Source organism: Lissotriton vulgaris, unplaced genomic scaffold, assembly GCF_964263255.1.
Source record: "Lissotriton vulgaris unplaced genomic scaffold, aLisVul1.2 SCAFFOLD_324, whole genome shotgun sequence".
Classification (NCBI taxonomy): Eukaryota; Metazoa; Chordata; class Amphibia; order Caudata; family Salamandridae; genus Lissotriton; species Lissotriton vulgaris.
Window position 1 is genome coordinate 1,526,779 of NW_028246214.1, and position 21,183 is coordinate 1,547,961.

At 43.7% G+C, this 21,183-nt stretch overlaps 1 protein-coding gene across 1 annotated transcript in view; it reads right to left on the reverse strand.

Annotated features, from left to right (window-relative positions):
• Positions 1-11,953: 11,953 nt before the first annotated feature.
• LOC147666044 (uncharacterized) overlaps positions 11,954-21,183 on the reverse strand; it is a gene marked incomplete at its 5' end in the record, with an annotated part of 139,107 nt that continues 129,877 nt past the window's right edge. The window contains 2 exons of the mRNA XM_086949298.1: positions 11,954-12,248; positions 16,386-16,594. Of these exons, the coding sequence (XP_086805424.1) occupies positions 11,954-12,248; positions 16,386-16,594 (504 nt within the window). The remainder of the gene's footprint in view (positions 12,249-16,385; positions 16,595-21,183) is intronic.

A 21,183-nucleotide genomic window follows, 5' to 3' on the forward strand; every position in this document is an offset into this window, starting at 1 on the left:
AACATAAGTGTGCATGTTTAATTGCACACGGCATGGCCGGCCCGCCCCATACCCATTGCGCGGCTCAGAGAGCAATAAATAAAATGATAATAACATTGTGTTATTAGCATTTTATTTATGATCTGCTAGCTCTGGGCAGTGGGGCGACCCTTCTCTGCCATTATGGAGCGGCTACCCCTGGATTCACCCGGGTCCACGACTTATTCATACCAAAGCTGCAGTTGGCCCATTAAAATAGTTTCCAATTTGGTACTAGATATTTAAGAAACACATGCCAATGTCACCAGTCCTTCAGACCACAGGATTTAAATTCAATTTATAATACCTATTACCTTAGATTTTCTACATCAATTTTAGGCTTATTCCTCATTAGATAAAAGTGCCCGCCTTGTCATATGGAATATTATCACCCACCTCCTTCCTACATGAATCTTGAGGCTAGATTTAATAAAAAGTTGCCCACCTCAGTACAGCAAACAAAAGTTGCAGCTCTGTGTTGCGTCACCTAGAAAGAGACGAACTGCATCATATCTTCAAAGAAATAGTGCAATTCTACTTTCTCTATGTGCAGGTGCACTTTGTATTGCCTAGCGCTAACACGGGCATTTTTGCCCCATTCTGCAACAGTGTCTGGCTTGTGATCAGGATAGTTTGTTTGCACCAAAACTATCTTTTGAGGGCATTTCCTCTTTGATGGGTGCTGCACATTGCAGCGCAGATGCAAAGAGGAAATAACCAGAGAATTAAAGATATTAATGCTTGCTATGCTAGGACCAGGAAAGCACAGGATTGTAGGGCAAATCCATAAGCCTTTGTACATATGGGCTTGTGTCAAAATGTACCACTCATGGACCACCTCACTGAAGCAAAGTAATGCCAGGCAGCGCAATGCCCTGCGCTGCTTTCTTTTATTGTTATAAAGCAGCACAAACAGATACTTGCCTTTCTTTGTAAATACTAAAAGGATTTTGCATTGAATCTTTTTTAAAAAAGTAACACAAAACCTGTGCAAATATGGGCCTTAGTTTTTCTGAAGATAGTTGCCGATACCTCCTTGACGTCTAGGGTTTTAAACAAATAAACATTCGCAGATTGTTTTAACATCAGATATCAAATTTCAAAACGTTTTCAACGTTAATGTGACAAACTACAAGGATCTGCAGATGTCTCACAAAAACAGTACTGATGGTAGCACACCACAATGGACCCCTAACACCAAGCACCTTCAGACAGGGCAATGGTATGAAGAGGACAGGGAGGAACAAAGAATGGTCGGGAACCATAGGTTAAACGTGTACTAAAGCTAATCTTAGACACTAATAAAAGGATGAGAATCGACAAAGTACAGAGGTCAGAAGCATAATGGAATACACCCCTAATATGATTACTGAGAGCCCACCAGAATCCACAGAAATCGCTACAAGTAACCCCATCTCTGGGGCCAGTCACAAAAAAATCCCCAGACATAGGGATAAATGTTAACCGCTGGCCCAGCCGTCCTCTCTTATACCTTGAAAGGAACCGCTGTTACTCCAGTACCCTCAAGGTACAGTTAGATGAACGGCCTCCGTAGGTTTTGACAGGCGTTCACCAAACTTTTATATATTTTTGTTTTTCAGAAACACAATCCCAAAGTGGGTGTTTGTATTTGAAAATAAATACTAATGACCCCCACTCCCTGGAGGTTTCCTCCTGGGTGTGGGCTCATGATTTGTTTTCTCCTGTTCTTCCTGATGGTAAAGGATAGAAATAAAGGACATTACACCGTCCCTAAATAGGATGGGCAGTGTAATGCCCTTCCTCTGAGAACCCCTACTTCATCTCACAGTTGGATGACGCTTTCCATCTACAGAGAAAAGGACAGCTCCATCAGTGGAAAGCTCAGGGCTCCATGTCCTTACATGAGGTGGACAAGCCAAGCGTTTGGCGGACAGGGTACTCCATTGCATTTGTGATGGAGTACCTTATCTGTCCAGCTCTGAATCACAAATAGTCACAGGTAAACCCTAGGATCCAAAGACACAGTCACCAATGACCCTTGTTGAACCCACATCCAAAGCATTAACCCAAATGTGTGCCAAGCAAAATATTCTTAGTCCAAGAAAAGAGAACACACTCTGCACCTCCACGAAAAAGGCTCTTCAAAGTTGATGCCTGTCTAAACCAAACAGTTGTAGATTCCGGGGATGCTTGTTCTTCTTATTCCTTTAGCAGGCCGCACAGCCTCGCTGCTGATGTATGACGCCTGCCTCAGAATAGGTGTTCCCTAGGGCTGCAATGTTTTTGTCTTCCCCTCTGTCCTTCATGGGCAAATACACTGGGTGTTATGTTGTTTCTGCCTGACCCGAAGAAATAGCCCCTGAATCAGACCCGCTGCCTGACTCCTCAATCGTGATGAGCACAGCCCTGAGCTGGATGGACATTTGTGAATCTTAGGTCATTCTAGCCAAATAACCACTTTCACCCATTTAGCTGTTCATAAAATTCACATTCTTATTTTAAAGGAGATTTATTAATTTTGCACTAATATACTTGCAGTGTTTGCATTTCCTCTAAAGTAATATTGAACTTGAGAGAGGTATATACTTTATGCAGTTCTAGGATATTTCACCTTGGAAGTTTAATCGATGCACAGAACACTCCTATGCCCATTCACAAGTAAAATACTTATCTATTTTTGTAATCATTTGTTTATGGGCTCCCTTTCTCCTACCACTCCTCTATACCACCATGTTTCATGGGTCACCTTCAGCGTGATCTCTGTTGGTGTTCTATAAGGATGAGCTATTCACAGAAGAAGCGGTGATCAGCTTCCGCAGCCTGACCCCATGTTGTAGCACATGTCCTCGTTTGTTTTCTATTTTTTTTTCTATGAGAGTAGCCCTGATGCCTCTGCACTTGTTTACGGGTGGTACTTCTCACTCATACGCCTGCATCTCTCTTCCTTTTTTGTTTTCTCTACAAGCAATCGTTACAATGTGATGTGTAAATCCATGGCGCAGGGCAGGCAGATAAATGCCTGGCACCATGACATTGGCACCTGTAAGTCCACCTACCACTGCAGATTGTTCACATATTCAGCCTATTTTAAGCTACATCTCAGAATATGGTCATCATTAATATTGTAAGAAAAACGTTGACTCAAAAAAGTATTAAAATCATGTAATTCAGGAAGTTCATCCATTGACCCGAATATATGGTTGATAATTGTCAATTGTTAACTTTTCCAAAAGGAAAAAAATAGCTACACGTACCTTTTTAGATTCCATCATAAATAAATTCTCAATATCGTATATGAATACGAAACTATGACTACAATTGATTCAAATAGAAATATTTTCAAAACTCCACAATGTGGAATATGCTCAATTGTTATCAGTCATAAACAAAGGAATATGAATGATGTTTAATATACTGATTGTAACAAAACCCAAAGAGCGCCAAAACAAAATCAGGTGCGATTCAAAGTCTTTTTGAAAATTATTTTAAAACTCCCCTATTTAAGGAAATTCATAATATTTAGATAAATCATAGCAGTCCATATTAAAAATTTGGATTCAACCAGCTACCTCAGTATTGATAATAACTTGGAAAATTAATTCATTGGAAAATCTGACAATCTTAATTTAACTTCACCTTACTCGACAATGAACTTTCATGATATGCTTTATCTTTTAATCAGGTATAATACATTTTATTTAAGTGGTATACAGGAAATGCACTGGCTCATGTCATGGCTTGAACACTTTGATCCTCAGGAGTCAAAGCAACTACACCAAGAAATACATATATATCAATTGGACACAACAGTGATGTTGAACTTTACATAAATGCTGTTTATTAAGAGTGATCCAACAAAATATATCTCACCAAAAATAAGGGGCACTACTTAGAATAAATAGTATGCACTAGCTCTGTAATCAACAAGTAGGTTTTCGCTCCCATATGCAATAGCTATGCAGTAGATCACCCCTTTCTGGATGGATGTGCTAAATAGACTCGATTGGTTAATTAAAACGATCTAATGGTCGTGGCATGAAGTGGTCAAAAGATGCCATATCCCAATTCTGAAGATGTCAAATGTAATGCAAGACTTTTCTAACAGTCATGATGGTGGCAGGGTAATTTTTGCTTAAAACAGTGTTGAAAAATGGAGCAGGTCAGGGCGTCACTGTTTGTTGTGATCTCATTATGGGTGTTATAAGACAATAGACTGCTTGACTGATGGCAACAGAAATAACAGCTCAACGATGTTGTGTCCTTCTAACATTAATGAGATAAGTTGGTTATACTTGCCCTCAAGGAAGCAATATGCATCTATCTAAGCAAGAAGGTGGCATCCTTTTCTGATACAGACCGACGAGAGAGATTAACTGGAGTGGTTACTTCCAGAAGTGACAGAGAACCCAGAAAATGAAAACAGAGGGAGACTTTTAAAAACGATCGGCAGTGTAATATGTCTGTTTAAGTGATTGGTCCAGAATCAATAAACAATTAGTAAATTCCTGACAGGGAATGGCATTGTCCAGTACTCATAAGCCCTTTTAACTGAAAATTAAAATGGCAGATATCCCAAATAGCAACAACTTAAATGAAATGAAATGAAACTTCCACCTAAAAGACCAAGAGATGGTCACTTGGGTATTTGAACATGTTTTGGTGGATTTAAATGTATAAAGCATCCGTGCTTAGTCATCAATCAGCCTTCTGAAAACCCAGTAGACACCCCACATAAATGAAGGTCAAAGGAAAATAATGAAGGTGCCAACAAATTATTTTAGAATAAACCCAGAGGTTTGGTACATGTGTAAATATGAAGTGGTGTACTATCAGGAAAAGAAACAATGCCTCAGCTATCCACACTGGTTTTTAATGTTTATGTCTATCTTTTGCAGAGATATTGCAATAATCCCAATTGTCCTCTCCTAATTTGGGCAGCAAGTGTATCCCAGCTCTGCATTATGCAGATGGCACCATATTGTGTGATCACACAGTTGTGGGCTTACGACAATCAATTAATTGTAGACTTACTGTGCTAGAATTGCCATAGATTTTAATAGATACAAAGAAATAAAGATCTTCACATATGCGGCTTGTACTAACAAGAAGAAAAACGTGAGAAGATACGGTCCGGGTTTAGTCTTTGACAGATGGAGTCGATTCTACCGGGATGTATGAGGACACTACCTCACTCATGCTGATGATACTCCAGTCAACACATTTAGAGATACTTTCGCCCCAGTGGTGTCAGCTTTGTACCTTGAAAGAATGCCTCATCACATTGGTTCCTTTCAATGTCCTAGAATGCTCCCCTCCCCCACACCCAGGCAGTTTTCTTCCATGTTGTGGGGAGTCATTCTAGTTTTTTTCCTGTCCCTTACCACCAGGTTTTTCCTAGCAGTGATGGACAAGAAAAACAAAATTCACCATGCCCCCTAATTAGGGCAATTGCTGTATTGTTTCTCCTCTAACAGCCCCTACTTCATTTGGACTGTCAGAGGAAGTATTCTGTTGACTGAGCCAATGTGACTATGTTAATGGATTACTTAAGGTCTATTCGTCTCTAAATAAGGGCACACAGACTTTGGCAGGGTACAACGTGAAGGATTCCCCTCCTTGCCAAACTCACAATCCTAATTATATCTAGGGGTATATTTTGATTCTAGACAACCCTGCGCCCAATGCCCCAAATCATGGGCAGACATTTTGTAGCAGTAGCGAATTCCCTGAGTAAGCTGAATCACGAATATGGTGAAAGTGCAATTATTCCCAGAGAAAAAGTGTAAACAGCTAAGGTGGTCCCCAGTCCTCAAATAAACACACAATTTTGAGTCCTATAAAATATAAATATATGGCCTCTTACTTAAAATAGCTGAACTAGCAAAGTGACGGAAGTATAGACCCCATACATAAAATAATTTAAAATATAATAGCACAATAATAGAACAATATCTAAAATATTTGTCAAGTTTCTAAAAAGAGAAATGCCATGCAGAAACATCCATCAGTCTAACTGCATAAGATATTTTGGGATTTTTTGAGTAAGTCATTACCCTAGAAGTCTCAGGTTCTACACAAATATCTTGGCATTACCAGATTTTGAATCCCATGATACTAAAGGTGGCAGTTAATGTGAATTCCAAACTGAACAACAATTCCCCAACATAATTATTATCTGTTAACAACGAGTCCAGAATTCTGCCCTCGGGGGTAATCACACTAATCATGTCAGGGAGTGCTTTCAATCGCAGCCATTGACTAGAAAGGTAGGGTCTCGTGGACACATTCCTGGTCAATGAGCCTTCAGGCCTGGGTTCAAATCTGGGAAAGGTAAGTGTATTTCAGATATATAACCATGCAGCTCTTTGTATTGTGCCTCATGTTCCATGGACTACTGCTATATTAAGAATGGTCAGTTTCATGCACTCCAATGCCTTGAACTCAGTATTACATAGCAAACAAAATATTAATTTTGACTATAATATATGCTCAATGGCAGCTGCGTTCACACATTAATCAAAGAAAAGTGTGACCATCCAGCAGTGTCTGCAATTTTCAAAAACTCTCATGTTATGTTATGTTATAGGTGTTTGTATAGCGCACGGCTGCCCCAGCCAAGGGGCGTCCCGGCGCTAGCTGTCTGTATCCAAAGGAGACTGCTGAAGATGTAGACTGTAGGTGACACAACATAACTAACAGAAGAGGTGAGTTTTTATGGCTTTTCTGAAGGATAGAAGATCCTTCATCTCACGAATCTGGGCTGGGAGTCCATTCCAGAGCTTGGCCGCTAGGTATCTAAATGAGCGACCGCCCATTCGACTTAATTTAATGCGGGGAATAGTGGCCAGGTTCTGTCCCTCCGACCGTAAAGTGCGTCGAGGAACGTAGGATGAGAGGAGTGGACATAGCATGGGGGGAAGCAAGTTTCAGAATTTTAAAAGCAAGGCATAAGGTTTTAAAATGGATCCTCTTTTCTACAGGGAGCCAATGTAGACTCTTGAGGGTAGTAGTGACAGATTTGTGACGCGGAAGACCTGTCAGAGCTGTTGCAGCGGCATTTTGAACTCGCTGTAGTCTGGCTTTCTCGGCTACGTTAGTTCCCAGCAGCAAGGAGCTAGCGTAGTCCAACCGCGAAGAATTGCTGATTGTACCACCAATTGGCGGGTATGGTGGTCAAAGTATTTTAAAATAGGCCGTAGGTTTCGTAAAATACCAAAACATGTGGCAGCCACTTTTTTAGTATGATAGGTAAAGTTCAAGGCAGAGTCCACCCATACTCCTAAGTTTTTTACCACATTTTTGGGCACAGGTGGTTGATCCAGAGTCTCAGGCCACCAATTATTTCCCCAGGCTGTTGTATCTTTACCTAGCAGCAGGACCTCCGTCTTGCCGGCATTGAGTTGGAGGTAGTTTGATGACATCCAGCTGGTGATATCTGCGAGAGTCTGTTTAAAATTCTGCACACTCAGGCCGCTCTCGTCTTTTAGTGCTACCACCAGCTGGGTATCATCGGCGTAGGACACCAGTGAGAGCCCGCACTTCCTGGCTACCTCTGCCAGAGGAAGGACATAAACGTTGAACAGGGTGGGGCTGAGGGCAGACCCCTGAGGTACTCCCTGTTCAACGGGACATTCCTTGGAGAGATACGGTGGAATAGAGACCCTAAAAGATCTATCTGACAGGAAAGCCTTGAACCAGCTAAGAGACATCTAATCATTGCCTAGTTTCAAATTGCCTTAAAAAAGTGCAGATATAAGTAGCTGGTACCCTAATTGCTATGTTTACCCTAAATGGCTAAGGGTATGCCCAGATGTGGATCCCTTGCTCGCTGTGCCACTGAATTCAAGCCAGCCTGGCTGATTAGGGGGGATACCCTGAAACCAGTGCCAGGATGCTTGTTTCTGGCTGACGGAGGACTTAGCCTGGCAGTTTGGACTGGACTATTTCAATGGGGAGCAGGGTCAAGACTGCTTTGCATATGGCTGGCTCCAAACTGGGGTGGCATGGTGAACACATGAACAATGGATTTAACACGGATCTCTTGCCTAGGTTTGAGAGTTTGAAATGTTTCAGCATTCAGTCCATGATCTTGTTGTGTTTGCTATGTTTGCCCTAAGTGGCCAAGGGTATGCCCAGACGTGGGTCCCATGCTCGCTGTGCCACTGGATTCAAGCTAGCCAGGCTGATGAGGCGTGATACCCCGCAACCGGTCCCAGGATACTTGTTTCTGGTCCAGGGAGTACCTAGCCTGGCAATTCGGGCGGGACTGTTCCCATGGGGAGCAGGGTCAAAACTGATTTACATATGGCTGGCTCTAAACTAGGGTGGCATGGTGAGCAAAAGAATGATGGATTTAACCCAGATCTCTTGACTGGTGGTGAGTGTTTGAAAATTTTCAGCACTCAGTCCATCATCTTGCGTTTGCTATGTTCGCCCCAAGTGGCCAATGGTATGTCCATGCGAGGGCCCCTTGCTTGCTGTGCTATTGGATTCAAGCTAGACTGGCTCATGAGGGGAGATACCCCGGAAACAGTCTCTGGAGGCTTGTTTCCAGTCCAGGGAGGACCTGACCTGGCAGTTCGGGCTGGACTATTCCCATGGGGATTGGGTCAAGACTGCTTTGCATATGGGTGATTTGTGTACCTCGCCTACTTTGGAGATGGGGAAAAATAATGGAAATAATATAGGGGCAAATTAATGATTTACTATTGATTTCTGTGACCTACTTGTTTTTTCAAACCAGTATATATACGTTTCAGCACTTCGTCCATCATCTTGTGTTTGCTACCTTAATAACATCAATACAAAACCTATGGTTGTGAATGGAACCCAGTCACTTGAGGTTCATAATATATTCTGGACGTATCTACTTTGTTTTTATTCTTATTGCTTTTCTTGGCTAGTACTTCGGGATGCTTTAGTAAATATTTTATGCTATTTGACTCACTTTAAGTGTCTTAGAATGGCAACAGTACTACACTGTATTTATGTACAACACTAGGAAATTAGGCAGCGTAGCAGTGGCAACAGAGTCGGATGCATAGCCCAGAGCCCTTACACCACTGGACTGCGGGTGCTAGTATCCTGCATCATCCGTCCCAGCCCAACCTCTCCTTGCAGTTGACTGGGGGCGATGGGGAGTGCTCGTGAGGAGCCGCAGAGGCCAGAGATGGGCAGTTGGGGCCACATTTCAGGAGCCACCTGTGGAGCGGTCGTACCTGGAACAAGCTCGGAGTCTGGTGCAGCTCAGGGAGGAATATAGGCTGCTTGTTCATCAGGAGGCAAGGAAACTTTATAGGGCACGGCAGAGTAGAATAGTGATGATTGCTCAGACCTTTGCGTGCTACCTCAGCGCTCTTTATACTTCCAGCCTCTCTGAGGAGGTGGTGGAGGGTATGCAAGGTTTTGTGAGTGACCTCCCAGTGCCTTAACTGAGTAGGGAAGCTAGGGATTCTCTTGAGGTCGTGATCACAGAGAGAAAAATTCCTGAAGCCCTAGCCCAAATCGAAAGTGGGAAGGTCCTTGGTCCCACTGGCTTCCCCCCGCTGTTTTTCAAAAGTGTTAAGAGTAGGGTGATCAAGCCTTTGCATTCTCTGTACTGTGAGGCTCAGATGAGGTGCGAACTTCCCCAGGACCCTGGATTTTCTGCAAGCGCAGATAGTGTTGTTTCAAAATCCCAGGAAGCCCCCAGAGAATTGTGCCTTGTACAGGCCTATTCCTCTTCTAAATGTGGAAAGTAAACTTGCTAAAGTTTTGTTGAATTGCTTATCGCAGGTGATAGATGTCGTAGTGGCACATAATCCGGATTCATGCAGCATAGATCTATGCGTCACAATCTCTAGCGGCTCTTCCGCTGTCTGGCCAGGTGACTCCACATACAGAGGCTGGCACTTCTCTTTGCATTGGATGCTGAGAAGGCATTTGATTCCTGGGACTGGCTCTATCTGCAGGTTCTTCTTGACCGTATGGGCTTCGGCCCGTGTATCGGGCATGGGTGAGCCTCCTTCACCAAGTGCCGACAGACAGGGTGTGGCTGAATGGCTTGCAGTCAGAGGAAAATAAATTGGGTAGGGGCACCCGACAGGGTTGCCCCTCTCTCTGTTGCTCTTTGCGGTGGCGATTGAGCTGCTGGCGAATTGGGTTCGGCAGGACATAGTGTTGCAGGATCTCCTCTGGGATGGTGACTGGGAGGATGTGATCTCCCTGTATGTGGACAATGTCCTGCTCTACCTAGCAAATGTGGATTGTTCCTTACCGAGTGTCATGGAGATCCTGCAAATCTTCAGTTTCTTCTTCCGCATACCTATTACCTGGGGTAAGTCCAGAGCATACCCATTGTCCCGTTGGGCGCCTCAGGGCTACTGGTTCCAGCTGTTGGTATGGGCTGACCTTGGGTTCATTTACCTGGAAAATTACGTGACAGAAGACCGTAATCTGTTTTATGATAAAAATACAGGACGGATATTGCAGGAACTTCCACAGGGATGTGGAACACTTGTGTCACCTCCCTCTGCCCCTGCTGGGCAGGGTAGCCTTGTATAAGATGATCTATCTTCTTTTATTTGGTGCAGAATTCATTTTTAGAGATCCCCGATCATTTCTTATAAAGGGTGGAGGCAGAGGTTAGGGAAATTTCCTGGGATGGTGGTGCCTGAGGATCACTCTTAGAACACTGACGAGGAGTCAGTTTGGAAGGGGGCATTGCCCTGCTGGATCTATAACTGTACTACTGGGCCGCTCACCTGCTGTTGGTCAATAACTGAACCTTTGCGCATCAGAGGGAGTCAGCCCTGATGGCCTACAGGTGGCCGCTGGAGCCCCATGGGATCACACGGTGAATCTACGGGGCATGGACAGTAACCACCCTCCTGAAACTGACCGTCTTGGTGGTTTGAGCTTGTGACACACAGGCTGGAATGGGCGGGTTGTTTGACACTGGAGACACCGCTGTGGGACACGGGTACGATGGCGGGGCCGCAAAGGGTGTCGGGCCACCGGTGCTGATATATGATCGGCATCTTCAAAGTGGGTGATCTCTGGAGAGGCAAAAGGTGGCTGACGCTCATGGACGTTCAAATCCAGAATTAAATGCCTTTGGGGTGGACTGGGAAGGGGGGAGTCATTTTTATGATATCTACTGATTAGGTCCATCTTGACTCGGCGGATCCCCTGGCCTTACGATATAGAGGACAAAAGCCCATTGGAGTATCAGGCACTGGTCACCCGCTATGCAGGCATGCTATATTGCGCAGATGTATTCCACACTTCTCAGCAACAGCCAGGCCAGTTACAGAGGCTGCAACCCCCACTCAGAGGACAATGAGTGGGGGTATATTGTAAATGCCCCATGAAGGTTGCTATCCGGATGGGGTTCTGGCTCATTCATTTGAAGCTTCTACACCAGGCATACTATGCGCGTGCTCAGCTCTGCGTTAAGGAGAATGAGTGACACGAACTGCTGCCCGAGGGGCTGTGGACAGTAAGAAACACTGCTCCATACACTCTGGCGTTTTTCCGGAGTGAGGGCCTTCTGTGATGGAATCCTCGACTTTCTGAACTGAGTGTTAACTGCCTTTAATCTGATTTCAGGCTGACTCTGTGACTTGCCGTTTCATATGTATCTGTGTGCTGCAGCAAGCTGGGGGTTTGGTTGCTCCATGTATCATTTTACATACTGTTTGCTTGTGAGAAAATACAATAAAAAGATTTTTTTAAACACTGGGAAATGTAGGTTTGTACTTTTTTAACACTCACATCTTTGTAAGCCACACATCTTCTGTTTGTGGATTTCACAACACCCACCTATCAGCTGACATAGGAATGCTTCACAGCATTATTACACAGTGAATATTTTACCCCAAACACATTGGCTAGGTACAACTTTCAAAAATGTTTCTTCCTTTAAAAAAGAAAGAGAAACCACTGTGTAATATATAATCAAATCCCTCCATTTCTATTCAACGGCACAGATGCGAGATGAAGCAGAGTTATTTTGTAAATTTGCCCCAGTTGTTAAAGGTATTTTGATGGGTATGGCCTCATTCTTTTCTTCTTGTAACATGTCCTCTTTTTGCACTTTTTCTTCTGGGGAATTTGGGAAATTCTGCTTTTCTCTAGACTTCTGCTCTTCTAGGCATATCTCTTCTGTTTTTACTTCGTCGTTCAATATCTCTTCTTTGGGAAGTATAACTTGTTCCAAAGACTCTACCAACGCTTCTCTCAGTTCATCATCAGAGTCTTCAAAATTTCTGAAGAAAAGAACAATGATAATCAAAGCAGTTAAAACTGAACTACTCTTACCAAAATACCAAAAATTCTTTGTAAAAGGATTTTGCAATCATTGTTTTAAAATATTATGTTATCAATTTGGTTATATATTTGAGATTTTGTAAGTTTAGTTTAAATAAGAAGGGGTCAAACTCTGTATTATTAAGGATGCTGTTGATTCCAATAGCTATATTACAATTCAATACCATAAAGAAAAAAAATAACATAACTTGATAGAACTGTACAGAACAATAGATTGACTGATAGTTCTATGTATGGTAATGCATGAATTTGTAAATGGGATTTTAGTATAACAAGTCACCGTCATAAAATATATAATTATCTTGATTGACTAGACTATTAACTTACATTAACAAAATATTACAAAATCAGCTTAACATAGGAGATAATGCGATGATATAGGTCAGAAGGAACATTGAATTTATTTTGAAAAATGTTTTCAGAATTAAGGCACCTTTCACAAGAGCTAGCTTTCATACAATCCCTCTCTCACTCCAAATTATACATGTTCAAAGAAATTGGATGTTAAGGTTATCAGTGACAGAGGAAGGTTAACGCTAAGATAATATTCTCCATTTTCTAAAAAAAACTTGATAATATTTCAGTAATTTGTGTATAAAGATACATTTTGTAGTAGTAATGCTAATGTAAGAGCGAAGCATTAAACCAACTAGCACCAATCATAGCTAATGAGAATAATTAAAATCCATGATTATCTCAATTTCCAGAAAAACAAGTGGATTGGAGGATGGTAAGGTAAAGTACGCTGCAAAGGAAGATTCTTGCTACTGAAAAAGTATCAGCCGCAGTGCCGTCCTTTGGAAATGTTGTTATGAAAAATTTAGATTTTCCCGTGATAGCTGGCAGGAAATTCATTAATTCTTTCAAATTCCGATCATCTCATGTCACCTTTGGTGACATTTCTTTTGTGGTGAAAAGGTAGAATGTGCTGGTCTTGTCAAAATAAGCAATGACAATTTACTACCTATTTGTGATTTTTTGCCTTAGCATAAAGGGCACCTGTTTCTGAGCTCATCTAAGCAGAATCTTAATAAAGGTTTTCTGTGAGACCAAAAATCAAACAAACAAAACAGGTGCTAGGCACAAAACTGAGCAAGTCTTCTCAAGAAACAGAAATTGCTAACGTCCATTCTGTTGCCTCACATGTACACATAGTAATTTTATGTGGTACATGACTTTAGGGCTTTCCCCACCAATTTTCTTTTTTAAAATGATATTCGAGTTGATTATGTTATGCTCTCTTGGTATAGCGCAACAAATCATCCCTGAAGAAATATCTTGGCGCTTCTGCTGAAGTATAAGACTAGTGAAAAACTGACTAAAACAGCCAGGTTTTTAGGAATTTTTTTAACGTACCCAGCTCTCTGCATAAGCAAATTGTTAGGGGAAGTTTATCGCAATAGAATGGGGCCAGGTAGGAAAAAGACCTCCGTCCAAATCTGGAGGTACACGTTTGTGGAATTTGAAGAAGGGCTTGTCTGTGGATCTCTGCCCTCGAGTCGTGTGATAATAACTGTTTCTAGTTTGTAGGTAGTACCATAGATGATGTAATTTGTTACGTCAATTAAAATGTGATCAGTGATGTCACCAATGATGTAATTTAACATGTAATGAGTGATATAACACGTGAAGTCTTAAGCTGTGAGTGACAGGGTGTAAGTTATAATTAGTTCACTGAAGTTTATTTGGCAAATTTCAGTGTTTTTGAGGTTTTGCTTTGTAACTGTAACTGCATTTTAGCAGGTTTTTTGTGTGGATTTCTGGAGTGTTTTTTAATGTATGTTACAATCTTATTACCAAGCCTAACTCTAATGTCACTTTGACATTTGGTTTTTGAGTGAGTTTCTTTGTTTTTTTTATTATATCCTAAACTCAATATTTTTTGGGATCTCACCTCTGTTTATGGCTAATGTCAAGCGAAGCCCTCTGCCCAACTCTCCAAGGTGGCCAACCCTCAGCAGGCGTCCAAACCCTGCTGTGCACGTCCTTTGCCATGAGCAGCAGGAGTTGGCCACAGTGACCGGCCCCTGGCCAGATACTTCACCATACATTCTGTGGGTGACCAGCCACTGGTTCACATTGCCTTTGCCCATGCACAGCAGGGGTTGGCTACTGGGCTTCTCCAGAGGATGGTGCCATGGGAATATCAGCTGTTATAATACACTTCATTAATAATGCATGCCTTTACCATGGATGTTTACAACACATTGTTGTCAACATTATGTTGTTTTACAACGTGGTGTTTTGAAGCACATTATGTGTTCTAACAACTGATATTTTATATATGATTAAATGTGTACATAAACATATATATAGCGAGAGAGAGACTGTTAAAGAGCCCACCCATACCCCTTTTTATAAAAATATACATACACACACATATATATTCTCCCTTAAAAACCCTATGTCCCTTTACCTCTACGTGCCACTGAATCCTAAAAGTCTCTTACCTCCCTATATCTCTACCAAACCCTGAATCCCTAAAAAAACCTTACCCATTACATCTACCTGCACTTGAACCCTAAAAATCTTGTATTACCTTTACCTCTACACACCCTTGACCGCTAAAAACCCTTCCTCCCTTTACTTCTACCTGGCCATCAAATGTAAAAGACACATCCTTTTACCTCTACCTGCCCCTAACCCTTAAATCCCTTTACATCTACAAACTCCTGGACCATAAAAACTCCTTACCCCATTTACCTCGACCTGCCCTGAACCCTAACACCTCTTACCCTCTCTATCTGTACCCACCCCGAATCTTTAAAAAGTCTACCCTTCCTTAACCTCTACTGATCACAAACCCCTAATTAAAACCTTACCCCCATTTACACGTACCTATCCCTTAACCATTCCTTACCCTTTCTTTTTATGACATTAAAAATGTCATTTCAAAAAAACACTTGCCTGCATTGTAAAGTACTGCATCATAAACAGGCCAAAAAAGGCTTGTGTGGTACTTACCTGCATTCTACTGACCTACGTTGTACCAATCATGTTAGTAGAAACTGTGTGGTAAACATTACATACCTGTCACAGTGTACTGCAGACTTCCTTCCCTGGTGCCAGCCCTCAGTACAAGAACCGGTACTGTGGATCCTGCACCATGGTATGGAAGCTTTTATGGAGCTGCAGCACCATGGTAGGGATGCTTGCTCTGGCAGGACCACAGTAAGTCTGTGAAATGACACGGGAGCCTCACTGTTGTACTGCAGATCCCCTAATTCTTTTTTTAATCAACAGGAGTCCATTTGGGCTACACCCTTTCTCAACTTTTTTTCAGGAGTTGGGGACTGAGTCCTAAGTCCTATAATAGTGGGCACAACATATGATCCCAATGTTGCGCCAGCCAATTATATTTAGCATATTGACATTTGGCTAAACCAATCCTGGCGACTGCTGAAGCTAAGCAGAATAAACGGTCAATTAATCTAGCTGGTGAACTGTTTTTGAGTTGGTTGAGTTAGAGAAAAAGCATACGTTTGAGAGGCAGTTGCTTCAAGATAAATTACAGAATGGTATGCAAGCTATGGTGAGTTGAGCAAAGTGCAAGATGGGTTACAGGACAAAGAAAATGTGTTGTACACTCTACAGAAACAGATCAAGAAGCAAGATGAATATTTTGCATCTTTGAAGGCTGAATGTGATAATGCTGTTAAGTAGGACAAGCAAATATTAGAATTGAAGTAGCACTTTGCCATATTTCAGAATGATAGTGTTCAGCAAGCAATGTTATGGGTCAAACTGAGGGCCACAGTACGCCATTGTGATCTATTTAATGGTGAAATGGTGAGGAGGCTGAGTGTCCATGTTCCTCGTGCATCCGAAGAGTGTTTTTCACGAGTTGCTGTGCAAAGGAGGAGAGAAACTGAAGTGAGCTGGCATTAGTCGCTAGGTGTCAGCACCCTCTGGTTGGATGGGTTTCATTTTGGACAACATTTTGCTTTGAAATGTTGGTATTGATTAGGTGATATATATACTGAACGTAGCACTTGATATCTTGTGTAACCTGATTATTTGTGCTGCAAGTTCATACTTCCAAGAAAATATTTAAACTTTAAAAATAACTGTCTTGCAGGAGCACCTCATTGGTGAACATCTTTGTTGATAGAATAACTTTTCTGTGCTTCAAATACTCATAGCCATATGTTGCGGCCTTACGTGTCATCATCATCAGATCTTGGCTCAAGTCTCTCTTCATCCAAATCAATCTCAGAAGACATATCTGCTTCATCCTCCTCCTCCTCCACATAGTCTTTTGGATGCAATGGCAATAGTGTCCCCCCTGCAAGACAGTGGAGTCTGTTAAAAAGGATACTTAAATAATATCACATTTCATGCCCATATTGCTAAGGTTACAAATGAATTTTTATATACTAATAGTTATCTTTATGAAATATTATTTAGTAATCCAATATAAAGCATTTATGCAGTTGTGCAGAGCGTAATATGTTACATATACTAATGTAGAAAGTGGGGAGGGTTTACCAAATGCAAAAATCCCTCCCTAAAGTGCTGAGCAATACACACACAATAGGTCCACTTACACACTACATCGTACTATCAATCATCCCTATGAAAACTGTGCAAAAAAACATATGGATGTCATATATATATATTAAATAAGCATTGGCATAGCCAATAGGTCTTGCCTTTGGGACATTATAAGTGTTTAGCCAGGCAAATGTTGGTGTTGTTTCATCAAGGATATGGTGCTGCATAACTAAATACTTATACGGTCCCAAGAGCGAGACCTATTGGCTATGCCAATGCTTGTTTGGACGTGGCAGCATTATTAAGCATTTTCTTCACCGGTTAGACTTCAATTTTAGAGCATTAAATTGGAGTTAGCAAAACCGGTAACTACCGTGGACTTTACAACTCCAAGTCAGATTACAGTATTCCCAAGCCATAACAGCTCCACACTACATTTTCATGGATGTTAAAATGATGCTGGATTTTACATCACAATAAGACCTACTTGCACTACATAGGTGCAGAGTACATCAAATGGAAGGTATAAAATATCCATAAATACTGTACGTTGATGTACAACTGTAAACTTACTACCACCTTCACTCTAATTCCAGATTCAATGTCTTGACATGGCACTACTGCACATCTTTATGACCACCTTCTGTATATATCTTTGGTATTGAAGACATTGCTGTAGCTTTGCTTTTTTATCTCAAGTCCTCCAAAGGACTTTGCGACTCAGCTGGCTAAAAAACCACCCAAGCCTTTCAAGAATGGACACTAAGATTTTTGACAATTTCCGCTTAACGTGGTTGAGGGGGGAGAAACAAGCATATCCTGGATCTAGCTGGTGGCCTATTTAGTGTAGTCTGAGTGCGACTAAATTAGGTAGGACTGTTTTTATGGATATCGCCTCATTCTGAAGTAGTTTCATATTATGCCATTTACCACAACCAGAACCAAAAGAAATGTGGACATTCATTAGCCATACATTTGAGCATACTAGGCATTGGTTCACTGAACCGGCAAAGAGACAACGTCATTAGGCCAGAACGATCGGAACAATAGTTTTAGCCTGCCATGTTTTTACTTATCGCTCATCAACTTGCCCAAGTTTCAAGTTTCAAGTTTAAAATTTGTATAGCGCACTACTCACCCAGAGGGTCTCAAGGCGCTTGAGGGAGGGGGGGGGGCTACTTTACTTATCGAATATCCAAGTTTTTCGTTGTTTTCTGAAGGAGAGGTGGTTCTGTGTAAGGCGGAGGTGGGTGGGGAGAGAATTCCCGGTCTTGGCCGCTAAGTAGGAGAATAATCTTCCCCCCATGGTGGATCTTTGGATGCGTGGGATTGCGGCGAGGGCTTGATTGGACGATCGTAGTTGGCGGGTTGGGGTGTAAAAGGACAGGCGCGTGTTGAGGAATTCGGGTCCTAGATCGTAGAGGGCTTTGTGTGCGTGGGTGAGGAGACGGAACGTTATTCTCTTGTTGACGGGGAGCCAGTGGAGGTCTTTCAGGTGACCGGAAATGTGGTCTTGGCGGGGGATGTCTCGGATGAGTCTGGCTGAGGCGTTTTGGATGCGTTGGAGTTTTTTCTGTAGTTTGGCTGTGGTTCCGGCGTAAAGGGTGTTTCCGTAGTCCAGTCGGCTTGTGACCAGTGCATGAGTGACCGTCTTTCTTGTTTCGGTAGGGATCCAACGGAAGATTTTTTTTAGCATACGTAGGATGTTGAAGCATGATGAGACGGCATTGACTTGTCTGGTCATCGAGAGGGAGGAGTCCAGGATGAAGCCCAGGTTACGTGCATGGTCCGTTGGTATGGGTGCGTTTCCCAGGGCCGGTGGCCACCATGAGTCGTCCCAGGCGGAGGGGGAAGATCCTAAGATAAGGACTTCCATTTTGTCCGAGTTCAGCTTTAAACGGCTGTTCTTCATCCACTCGGCTACTTCTTTCATCCCTTCGTGTAGGTTGGTTTTGGCGGTGTTTGGGTCTTTGGTGAGGGAGAGGATCAACTGGGTGTCGTCTGCGTAGGAGATGATGTTGAGGTTGTGTTGGCGCGCGATGGATGCGAGGGGACTCATGTATACGTTGAAGAGGGTGGGACTGAGTGATTTATTTATTTATTTACTTATTTTTAGAGTTTTCTATAGCGCGAACTTGAACCGATTAGGTTATCAGAGCGCTTTACATAGCACCAGTTCCGTTACATGTTATCACAGCAGTTTACATAGAATCAGTTACGTTGCACCTTTCAGGATCTTGAACCGATTAGGTTATCAGAGCGCTTTACATAAGACAGCATTCGATGTCCAGTGCCCTCCTCCGCCGTGTAGCGGGGGACCACTTCCAGCCCTCCGAAGTCGTCGAGCTGTCGGGACTAGGCTCCTGGAATTTCAGCTGCCCCTTTACAAGGCACTTTAGAAAGAATCAGTTACGTTACACATTTCAGGAACACCTTTCTTCTTGCTCTAGTGGATAGGGTTATCTCCTCACACGGGGGAAGGGATACACCTGGCTATATTCCAACAGTTCCACAGGCGATTAGTCGTAAAAGCTATAATTCTAACACAGGGAGGGGATACACATGGATACAATCTAAATATCAAATAGTATACTAGTCGTTAGCGTTATCTTCTATCTTGACAGTAGGGATGTGACTGGAAACACTCTAGGGGTAATATAGGGGTGGTAGAGAGTACAAAGGACCGCTGCAAACACTACACGAGTACCAGCATAGAGGAGGGGTGGGTGGGATGCAAAGGTCTAGAGGGAAGGAAGGGCTAGAGTCCAGCGAGAACTGTCCAAGAAAAAAACAGCAGCATTCACAGCATAGAGGAAGGGTGGGTAGGATGCAGGGTATGGAGGGAGGGACTAGTCCAACGAAAGAGTCCTCCAGAGTCCACCAGGGCCCTATCCTCTGCGTTCGTGTTCCCGTAGCCTGCGTCTGCCGGTCATAGAAAGTGTGTCCCCAAGGGCGCCATCTTGAAGTCAGGCACCGCCGGCGCCAAACAGCGCGGCCAGCAATGGGGAAGGGGGGGGGGCACATCTCTGCCCTCGGGCCCAGGCTCGTCTGTGGCGGAGAGAGGGGTGTATGGCCCCCGGAGCAGGTCGGTGGGAAGGCCTCAAGGCGGCGCCGTCATCAGCAGGGGCGCCGCCGTCAATCACCGGCCCTTTACTGGTGTGCCCCTGGAATGCCCTCAGAGTCTCGGTGGGTGACAGCGGGTGGCAGCGGGGGACGCCGTGGGAGCTCTACATACCGCTCAGGTGTTCAGCGCCTGTCCGACTCGCCCCCGGTCTCCGCTCCTCTTCCCTGATGCTCTTCAGCCCGGGCCGGCAGCGGGCGTCCGCCATGTTGGGTCCCCGGCAGGGATCGACAGCAGCCAGCCAGCCACAGACACCAGCAACGAGGTGGCGGCGGGGGACGCGGCAGGAGCCCTACATCGGCTCGGGTGAACAGCGCCCGCCCGTCCGACTCGCCCCCGGTCTCCGCTCCTCCTCCTTGATGCTCCACAGCCCGAGCTGGCAACGGGCGGCCGCCATGTTGGGTCCTCGGCGGGGATCGGGAGCACTCAGCAATCGCCGCTCCACAGGCACCAGCAGCGATCGGGGTAGCCCCGCAGATGCCCCATACCCTCCGCTACAATCAAGAAGCGTGTGCGTCGCGGGGGGCCTCCCAAGGACGCTGGGCTCCCGGCCGGAGCAGCGCGCGGGTGTTTTTCTTTTGATTTAATAAAAAGGCCCGCTCCCTTTCCACATTACAACGCATTAGATGCTCACAAAACAGATTTCATTAAATTTAGAGCAATAAAAACTCTAGAGGACAAACGTGCCATACATTATTTACGTGGCTAAAAATAAGTCACTTAAGTCTGTGGTGTTAAAAATTAAACAGACCGGGAAAAGGCTTTTAATAACTCGCACTGGAAACGAAATGACAGAATTTGCATTTTCCCCTTTCATTATTCATCTCTGGATTTGCACGTGCAATTCAGTCACTTGACTACAAATCCCCACAGGACGCCCTTGGAATTCAGATCCGTAGTGATCCTTGTGGTACGCCGCAGATGACTTCGGTGGCCTCTGATCTAAAAGGGGGAGGCGGACTCTCTGGGTTCTTCCGGCGAGGAATGAGACGATCCAGGTCAATACTTTTCCTTGTATTCCGACGTTGCTGAGGCGTTGTATAAGGGTGCTATGACAGACTGTGTCGAAGGCTGCGGAGAGGTCAAGTAGGATGAGGGCGACTGTTTCTCCGTTGTCCAGTAGGGTTCGAATGTCGTCTGTTGCTGCGATGAGGGCGGTCTCGGTGCTGTGTTTGGCTCGGAAGCCGGACTGTGAAGGTTCGAGGGATTTGTTGGATTCGAGGAAGGCGGCGAGCTGACTGTTGACGGCTTTCTCAATG